The sequence below is a fragment of the Electrophorus electricus genome, chromosome 1 (genome assembly GCF_041902795.1).
Source record: "Electrophorus electricus isolate QZ-2024a chromosome 1, ASM4190279v1, whole genome shotgun sequence".
Taxonomy (NCBI): domain Eukaryota; kingdom Metazoa; phylum Chordata; class Actinopteri; order Gymnotiformes; family Gymnotidae; genus Electrophorus; species Electrophorus electricus.
The window spans coordinates 6,146,221-6,156,220 of NC_137497.1; the positions used below are offsets into that span (position 1 = coordinate 6,146,221).

Below are 10,000 nucleotides of genomic sequence, written 5' to 3' on the forward strand. Positions count from 1 at the left end.
ATGTGATTAGAAACGGCGTCTGCGTTGGCTGGCAGGGCATTTTGCTCCCTACAAGTGGCATTACGCCCGACTACACATATTATTATATTAAATTATATTATATATTACAGGTGAGTTATGTTCCCCCTCTCTCCCTTTCTCTCACCCTCTTCTTGCCTTCTCCCTCGGCCAACAGTGGGTCCGTGCGCGCTGGAGTACACCAAGATGAAGACAGCGGATCATTTTTGGACAGATCCGTCTGCCGACGAGCTGGTGCAGCGCCACCGGATCCACAGCGCCCACTACAGGCAGGACTCACCCACCAAGAGACCCGCGCTGTGTGTGAGTGGCCGCGAAAATGTCCGGCACGCCTCCGCCAGGCAATTCCATGCGGGGAACGGGTGCCCACGGGAACCCAAGCAGCAGCGGCTCTTCGGTTTGGACCTTGGCAAATCATTACACGCGCGTGTCGAAAATGCCACTTTCAACCTGGTTAATAAGACAAACCAATCAGATTTGAGCTTTGCAAATTGAATTTGCATAGCCTAGTGAAAGACCCGCACAAGACGATTTGTCAACTTCCGTTACGACTAAACAAGAGCTAAACGCTCGAGGCACGGCGTGGCGAGCTAGTCCAAACGCTCCGACGGGCAGCGGACGCCGCGATGCTTACCGCTGCTATTAGCTGATAAGGTCACAGTGTCGTCCATAATCCAAATGACTTGGATGTGGGGTTTTGCCTGCAGTAGTAATTGGATTTCCACTCCCGTCTTCGATCCCGAAAGCCTTGATTGACACGAAGACCCCTTACAGGCCCCGAGCCAGCTTTAGAAGCCTTGCCTGCAGGCATCTGAAACTTTTAAGTTTTCGTACTCCCCCCTCATGCCTTAGTAAAGCTGCCAGAAATGCAGGCTGGGTCCATTTCATTCCCGGTGAGCCTGTTTGTTTGTTTGCTGTGGGCAAGAGGCGGATGACCGCGGGCTGCCGGCCGTGCGCCACGGCTTTAGCTGGGCCTGGGGCCAGACGTGGCCAGGCAGGACATGCAGGCACACGCAGTTCCCTCACTGAAATACCGTTACACACATGTCTCCATCGCTGAGTCACTGCACCAGTGGGAGGGAGGTCAACCAAAAGACGCTGCTGGGTGTGAACGAGTGTGTTCTCTCTCTCTCTCTCTCTCTCTCTCTCTTGTTTTGTTACAAACTACTTGAAACAAGTCCTCTGTCATATATTCAATAATGATAATTTCATCATTAGTTGCCAGTTCCTCTACGCACATTAATTCATTGCATTTGCGGAGAGGTTGATTGAACCCAACCCTGAATAATAAAACATGAATAAGGGCTGGATTGCCTTGTACTTCAGCTGAGAGCCGTCTGCATACTGAGTGAGGCGGTCCATGTACGTGTGCTTGTGTATGTCCCTTGCCATAAATATTCTAGGTTCAAATTGACTTGTGTGTGCATGGGAATATTAAATGTGTGTGGGTGTGTGCGTAGATCCAGAAGAGACACTCCAGCAGCAGTATGGATGAGCGTCCATCTCTGTCTCCCTCGGCGAGGGACTACGTGGAGTCTCTGCACCAGAACTCCAGAGCAACGTTGCTCTTTGGCAAAAACAATGTCCTTGTACAACCGGTAAAACCAACGCATCCGTCAGTACCACCAATACACATGCAACATGTACCCAGTAATACCAGCGCATGAACCAGTAACACCATTACACATGTAACATGTACCCAGTAACACCAATACATCCACCAGTAACACCATTACACATGTAACGTCAGCATGTCCATATCTGGACGGTTGGTTTGGTCATATTATGAAACGCGAGGGTTCGTAAATGACCTCACTGTTCCCTGCCCGGTGTGTGTCTCCCCCCTTGGCTGCTCTAACCTTGGTGAGGTGTTGTTGTTCCGTCAGAAGGACGACATGGAAGCCATCCCAGGGTACCTCTCTCTGCACCAGACCGCCGAGGTCATGACACTGAAGTGGACGCCCAATCAGCTGATGAACGGCTCCGTGGGGGACCTCGACTACGAGAGGAGGTGAGGGGGCGACCAGCCAGTGTGAGACGTTGAGAACGGTGCGGTCACGGGTTCAAGTCTCAAGGAACTTGCACACACACACACTGATAGCTATATGACTTACTCTGAATAAGAGGACTACCCAGCATGGTACAAATGCAAATTAAAGACTGATATTAAACAGCTTTTAAGGAGCAGTGAGGTGCGGAATAGCAAATAGTTTCTTTATTGATTCAGACAGAAACATAATAGATTTACATACTGTTTCTCACTGGGGTTTGTATTTTTCCCTTGAGCTGCGGAGTGTTTATACATTATGCATGACTGTGTTTGCATATCTCTCTTTGATCTGCAAACCCAGGGCAGAACACTGTGTACATGTAATGAATTATTGAGACATCAGAGCAGGGCGCGTGCAGGTTCACCTGCTCATGAAGATGCTTAACGGAAGTTATTAAAGAGTCCAAAGTGCAAAGCGCTGTCCTCGAGAAGCTTGGTCACACCTGCGTGTCCCTGCGTGCTGTTTGATGATGTCCTCTACCGTTATTGATAATGTGGTCAGCTGGGTGATGTAACTTTATTGAAAATGTCATCTGGTTTGTTGCAGTGTGTACTGGGATTACGCCATGACGATATACCTGGAGGAGATTGTGTATTTGCACTGTCATCAGCAGGGTATGTTATACAAACAAACAAGCAAACATGTAAACAAATATTATATATATATATATATATAAGCAGATAAGCCAAAACCTTCTTGCGATAGGCTCTGCCCTAACTGCCATGATGGCATGAGAACCCCAATGTGAACCCCAAAGGCTATTATTGTGAGGTCACCATAGCAACACAAACCAGGCCTTTATTACAGGACTCAGTTGGACATCCAGTAAGGATCTAAGCCCCTTGTCACGCTCCTGGATGCACCATTCTGAAGTGTTCCATTACTACTGTCCGGAACCCAGGATACATAGCGGGACCCTCGCAATAACATTCAGAACACTTGTCCATGGGACCCTCGTCTGAGCATGTGAGCAGCTCAGCTCAGACTAAAAGCGGAAAACTCCATAGTCAACAGCGCCACAAAGACTTTGGGACTTTAATTTTAATGTGCACATCTGCATGTTTGATTTGCATATTCAGAGCCGAGTGATTGGCTATCTGTCGCCCGGGTGATGCAGAAACCAGCACTTGGTGCTTCCCAATATTTAGGGTATTTTTGGGTGGTGGGGGGTGAAAACACCGGGAGCCGATTTTCCCCTTAACAGCCTCGGAGCGGAACACGGTACTGGGAGCTGGCGTGTGGTGAAGCTTCGCACAAAGTTCCACCAGAATGACAGGGAAAATGACAAGGTGCTTCGGCTCTTCTGAAAAGTCACCAGAAGTGATGAGGGGTGAGGCGTTTTTGACATAGCTACAGAGAGAACACCCGCAACATTTACTTATCCATGTGACTGACGATCAGCAGTGTTTCTGTAGGTTAATGGTTCCTAGACTGGATACTGCCAGAGGAAGACAATAAACAGAGATGAAGAACAATGGAGTTCAGTTAGATTTCAGGCCCTTCAGTTCCAAAGATTAATTGAATTCTTGTGGTGGATTGGGTTAGAAATGTATTATTGGATTTTGCTGGGCTGAAAGGGATTTGTGATTGCACTGAGGATTTGCTGCCCTGTGTGTGTGTATGTCTGTGTGTGTGTGTGTGTGTGTTTTGCAGTGGACAGCGGTGGGACCGTGGTTCTGGTCAGTCAGGATGGCACCCAGAGGCCCCCGCTGCGGTTCCCGCGTGGCGGTCACCTCCTGCAGTTCCTATCCTGCTTAGAGAATGGCCTGCTGCCTCACGGCCAGCTGGACCCACCCCTGTGGTCTCAGAGGGGAAAGGTCAGCCAAACACAGTGCTTATTTATGCTGCCAGGAAACGCCCCCAGACAAATACATTAGTAGGAATGAGGGAGAGGCCACGGAGTGCCCGCTGAACTCTGTAAACCAAAGATCACTTGGTCTCACGATGATTTATATTCAGCATTTGTCTGTTTTCCCGTGTTCAATAACATTGATTTTCCTCTTTAAGTCTTGAGTGCAACAAAAAAAACAGAAACAAAATGAGATGTTTTCAGTTCCTGGTTTAGCACATACAGTGAAGCAGTCCTGCATGCGAACAGTCCCATTACACGGGATGTCCTCGATGCCACAAATCCGATCGGGTGCAGGAGAACGGTGGATGCAATTTAAGCACCTCGCCTCGTACCTGGATGGCCTCGGGGCTGCCAGCATGATATTACATCTTCCTAGATGGTTTATCATCTGCCCTCGCAAATGCGCGTATCGTTAAATCACTTGAATACGATTAAAGCTGTTTGAAGTTTGCAGAAAGCAGATAACAGCCTTTCAGCTATCGGAGTGCAATTATGGCTATTGGCTCTTTGATTCGTGTAATTCTTTCCCTTCTCTGCCTTTTGCATTTGTAGGCCAAAAGATCAAATTGGTAACAAAACCTGTTGTTTACGAGAACGCGCTGAGGGCTTCCGATAATCAGGCAGTCAGGGGCCTTCTGGCCGTCGGAGCTCTCGGTTCTGAGAGCTCTGAGATGCCGAGCTGAGGGGCCGCGTCTCTGCTTCCAGGGCAAAGTGTTTCCCAGGCTGAAGAGAAGGGTGGCACAGGGGTCCTCAGACTCCGCTTCCGACAAGGAGGAGGACGAGGCGGCCGACTACGTCTTCCGGATAACGTTCCCCAACAGCCAGGCCGAGTTTGGTGAGAGCGAAGGGTTGGAGGGATGGGCGGATGAAGGAAAGCAGGAATGAATAAATGGATGGATGGATGGATGGATGGATGGATGGATGGGTGAAGGTGCTTTACATAAGGAATGTTAAATGTATACAGAGATTGGAAGGATAAGGCAAATTAAAGAGACAGACAGGAAATCAGTGGACATAGAAGTCAAGAAAATCTCGCTTAAATTAAGAAAGATCATTTGGACTATTTTGAGTTTATTTAAGTGCCACGTCCCTTCTCCCTGTTCATTTTGGTGACAGCATTGCCCTTCTTTATGGCTGTATCATTTACAGTGACTGCGCCCCAGTCCTCCCATCCACCTGGGGGCGCCACCTTGCTGCCCTGCTCCCTCTCCCTGTTCCTCAGCAGGGGGCAGCAGAGCCACAGGCTGCAGACAGTGGTGGTGCCCAAGCGCTGCAGCAGCCGCCCTACAGATCCGCCATCACCTGCCAGATCGCCCGGCTCACCCTCCCCGCCCAACCGTAACCTCCTTCCTCTCCCGTTCCTCCTCGCCCTTACGTCTGCGGGACCCTGTCGGTCCTGTGCCGGCTTGAGCGTGCCTCCTGCTGCTGGACGGAGACCCTGCATGCGATCACACATTCGTTGGGGCTGGGGTTTGATTTGGGCTTTGATTGGTTGGTGAAATTCAGGTGACCCCCCTGCTTGGACCTGCTAGTTATCGATGTAATTGCAGTAAAATAAGTAAAAGCTTGCCTGGCTAAAGTTTAAACACTCTGGGCGTTTCTGGTGATTCTGTGTGTGGGCTGCGACTTGGTTCTTAAAAGCTCCAAAACCTGCAACCTTGACCCCAGCGTGGCGGAGTGGGTGTCGCGGTCTAAACACCTGCTCCTGTGGCACTTTAACGGTGCTGTGCGTCGCCCGTTTACCACACGTGTGCGGGCATCTGTCTGTAGACCCACTCACTGTCCGGATCCTAGCACAGAGATCACCCGTGTGAGTGCAAGTCGGGTTTTATTGTGGTGACTTGGCTGCTGCTTAATTCACATTTGTGTGATTCTGCTCTGGTGGGGAATCAGTTCACTTCCTGTCACGGTGGTGTGGAACCTGCCACGAAGACCTGTGATGACCTGTCACCAGTGATTTGCTGGGTGTGTGTGTGTGATCTAGCAGTGTCTTTCTGTGTGTGTTCTAGCAGTTTTCTTGAGTGTGTGTGTGTGTGTGTGTGTGTGTGTTCCAACAGTGCTTTTCTGTGTGTGTGTGTGTGTGTGCGTGCGCGTGCGTTCGTGATCCAGCACAGGTGTATTTTTGCGTTCCAGCAGTGCTTTCCCTGTGTGTGTGTTCCAGCCACCCCAGAGCTGATGGAGCAGGGCCCAGACCTGTGGCAGCCACTCCCGGGGAAGCCCTCCTGCTCCCAGTGCAGCTTCTCCAGAGCACTCCCTACAGGCTGTCCCCATGAGAGGTCGGCTCACGTCTCGCTCGCCCAGCTCAGAATGATTTCCCCGTCCTGACTGCAGCTACTAAAATCTGTCAAACTTTCTCAATCTTGAAATAATCTGAGGCAAAGGCGGAGATTAACGTGCCCGTCGTGTCCGTCTGTCGTGCAGAGCTCCTCTCAAACTGCTCTGTGACAACATGAAGAACCAGATCATCTCCCGCGCCTTCTACGGCTGTACGTGAGACGTCCTGTGACTGCGCCTACCCACAGCCTCTTTCTGAGAGGGTCCCGCCCACTTGCCGCCTGCCTCGCCGGCCTCCTTCCGAGATCCTCTCAAGAAGTAGCATTGCCATTGGCTAGAATGGCTGTCAGTCAACTGATGATGCTACATAATATTTAAATTAATTTAAAATGCCTCTACCCCATTCGCTGCCCAAATGTCAGTGTGATTCAACTGTTGATGCACAAAGGCATTTTAGAAGTTAGAAGTGGTTCTGTTTGAAATGCTTTTATGTCCCCCATTCCACTTATGCATTATGATTTAATTAAATATTTAATTAATTGATTCAACTGGGTTAATTCTACATCTCAGTTTAGTTAGCACATCTCCATTTACATGATGTTTGTGTGCATGCGCGCGTGTGTGTGTGTATCCACGTGCACGTGTGTGTGTGTGTGCGTGTGTGTGTGCGTGTGTGTGTGCACGTCTCTAGGGCTGGCGTACTGCCGTCACCTGTCCACTGTGCGCACCCACCTGTCCGCCCTGGTCAACCACACCATCGTGGAGCCTGACGTCCCCTGGGACGCGTCCGGGGGCCTTACTGAGGAAGTGTGGTACAGACTACTGCAGAACTGCAGTGTATGTACACACACACGCACACACACAGGGGAGGCCAACTACTCGTGCATAAATATATACACACACACACAAACACACACACAGAGAAAGCCAACTACTCGTGCATACAAGTAATGCATGTGTGTGGTATGATTGGAACACTAATTTAAGACTGCAGGTTATGGTTAACCAAGCGTTGGTTAATATGATCTGCTATCAAGGTGCACCATGAGTGACAGAGAGTACAGTACAAGGTGTATGAGCTCGTGAGAATATTCCTTGCTGAGGGTCTTTTCAGCTTGCGTTGAGTTACTAACACAATGAACTGACTTCCAGTGCACTGCTACGTTGTTACGTACTGTATTTATGAGTTAACATACGTGCAAGTATATGCAAATGTAAGTTAGAACACATACACGGATGGGCACACGCACACACACACACACACACACACACACACACACACACACACACACACACACACACACACACTGCCTGAGCGGTATTTTTTCCAGCTTGTTTGTCCATGTTTGCACATGCCCACGACTACCACGACTGCCAAAGACAAAACGATAGACATTTTACACCCGAAATCTAAGCCCTACATTTCCAATAACACTATTTTTTGTTTTGTTATTTTTTTAAATTTTGTTATTTTTGCAGAGTATGAGTCTTCTAGAGTTAAGACTCATGCTATTTTGAAAAAGAAAGCTTTATTTTCCCTCCCAGAAATGGAAACAATATGTTTTTTTTCTTCAGTTGGAACATTAAATCCCTCAGGCTAAGACTGGGGCATTCATTTTTATTCCCCAACGTGTGAGTGATGTGTGCGGGATGCATGCGGGACGCATGCTTCTATCACGTCCACGAGCCTGGTTACATCTGTCAGTGTACGGCCCTTTAAAAGAGGTGCAGCTGTTACAAACAGATGTTGAGCACGGTTATGAAGCAAACAGTCCTGTGCATGAATGGAGGGGTAGCGCAGCACGATAAGAATATATGAATGGACTTTGCATAAAATTATGAGTGTCTTCGCTGGTGCTAGCATTAAAATTAAAACCAAAATGTATTTATACAGCATATGTTGTTACAAATCAGCTTTACGAATGTCTGAGTCCAAGCCCCCAGTGAGCAAGCCAAGGGCGACAGTGGCGAGGAAAAACTCCCCAGAGCATGAGGAAGAAACCTTGAGAGGAACCTAGACTCAAAGGAGGGAGGGGGCCATCCTCCTCTGGCCGACAACGGTCACCAAAAAATAATAATTTTAAGGGAAAAATGAATAGAAAATGAAAAAATAAGCAAGTAATGTCTAGTCCAACTTTCTAGAGGTCCTAGTCTTGTCCCGAATATGTGCATAAGACCAATCCAGCAAGACAACATCCATTAAGGGCAATGGTGAAGCATTAGTATAGACAGTGTGTGATGCTCTGTGATCGCTATGGAGACCGGTAATTTAGCTGCTGTAATAATTTAATCTCCTTGTTTGAACATCATATCTTGATGTTCCAGACAGAAGCTTGTGAGATGTTCCTCTGTGGCCTTCACACATTACACTTTTGTTTCGTGGATTCCTACGGCTCTTCAATCCTGGCATCCTCGGGACTGCAACTCCAGATTTTCCCCTAAATCAACGCTGTCCTTCTCAGCACATCCGTCCTGTCTCTAAGTGGAAAACGTTACAGGCTTGGCCGTCCAACTTCGCACTGGGCCATTTCTCAAATTCAAGATGTTGTCCGTGTAAGTGGGACCCTGCACCACTTCCGATCCAGAAATAAAGAAATCGTCTCCCCCATCTTGGAAGATCACACATTTGGCTGGATGCTTATTGGGACAAAGCCATTTCCTCCCAGCTTGGAGAGTTCCGCTATACATTTCACGGAGGCCATTCCGTGGGAGGTACAGATTCGTGGATAAACATTGGATTTTAGCCGTCTGGCCTCTTGCCAGCACGCGCTGCTCTTCCGCGTGTTGGTCACACTCACCGACGGTGTTAAAACAACCACTGAGGTAGATGTGGGTCTCATGTCTGTGGTACACCCTGATTTACTGGCCCAAGATACACAAGATAGAGAAGAAAGTCATATTCATTTGAGCCCTTGCAATGAAAAACCACATACCAGCCATTTTCCCTTTTTGTGCTATTTTAGTTTTTGAACTACCTTTAAAAAGAATACTTTATATTCTTATTTTTATTTTGCGGAATGCGGAGGAACGGTGTGCGGACATGTGTGGTTTTTCGTGGCAAAGGCTCAGCTGTATGGTGCTTTTTACAACACATATCATCATGAAGCAGCTTCACACACGTCTGGGTCCAGGTCCCTGATGAGCAAGGGGAGCACTCCCTGGGAGGGCCTGAGGAAGAAACCTACTCGCACTTCTTCACACACACACGCATATTCACTAAGCCCCATGGCCATATTGATCTCAGATCAGTACTGGAACTGTGCTTGTGTTTGTCAATGCGAAGCCCCGCCTCCCCTAGCTCCCTCATGCATATTCATCACCCACAAGACACATCGCACCGATTAGTCACAGATACAATATGTACGGCTGACTAATACAGACCCAACAGTGCCTTCTCACCACACCAGATGCTGCTTCTTGAGTCTTGCAGACAATGCAAACCTGTGTTCTCCTTTCAGACCGCGTGCTCGAACAATCACACCTTTGATCTGGTCCGCAAAAGTATTCAACCATCACCTGTCTGCAGTGTGTAGCGCGAGCGAGCATTGTGATGAGTCCGAGAGTGTGTAGCGCGAGCGAGCATTGTGATGAGTCCGAGAGTGTGTAGCGCGAGCGAGCATTGTGATGAGTCCGTGAGTGTGTAGCGCGAGCGAGCATTGTGATGAGTCCGTGAGTGTGTAGCGCGAGCGAGCATTGTGATGAGTCCGAGAGTGTGTAGCGCGAGCGAGCATTGTGATGAGACCGAGAGTGTGTAGCGCGAGCGAGCATTGTGATGAGACCGAGAGTGTGTAGCGCGAGCGAGCAT

At 48.7% G+C, this 10,000-nt stretch overlaps 1 protein-coding gene across 4 annotated transcripts in view; it reads left to right on the forward strand.

Annotated features, from left to right (window-relative positions):
* The window catches only part of sgsm1a (small G protein signaling modulator 1a), a 40,538-nt gene that overhangs the window by 20,694 nt on the left and 9,844 nt on the right, over window positions 1-10,000 (forward strand). For all 4 annotated transcript variants that reach the window (XR_014122573.1, XM_027027172.3, XM_081710101.1 and 1 more), the window contains 9 exons: window positions 176-321; window positions 1,479-1,616; window positions 1,905-2,029; window positions 2,616-2,683; window positions 3,723-3,886; window positions 4,627-4,756; window positions 6,083-6,197; window positions 6,343-6,407; window positions 6,887-7,032. Coding sequence is in view for 3 of the 4 variants with exons in the window: in XM_027027172.3 (XP_026882973.3) it covers window positions 176-321; window positions 1,479-1,616; window positions 1,905-2,029; window positions 2,616-2,683; window positions 3,723-3,886; window positions 4,627-4,756; window positions 6,083-6,197; window positions 6,343-6,407; window positions 6,887-7,032 (1,097 nt within the window). In the remaining variant the exon portion in view is untranslated. The remainder of the gene's footprint in view (window positions 1-175; window positions 322-1,478; window positions 1,617-1,904; window positions 2,030-2,615; window positions 2,684-3,722; window positions 3,887-4,626; window positions 4,757-6,082; window positions 6,198-6,342; window positions 6,408-6,886; window positions 7,033-10,000) is intronic.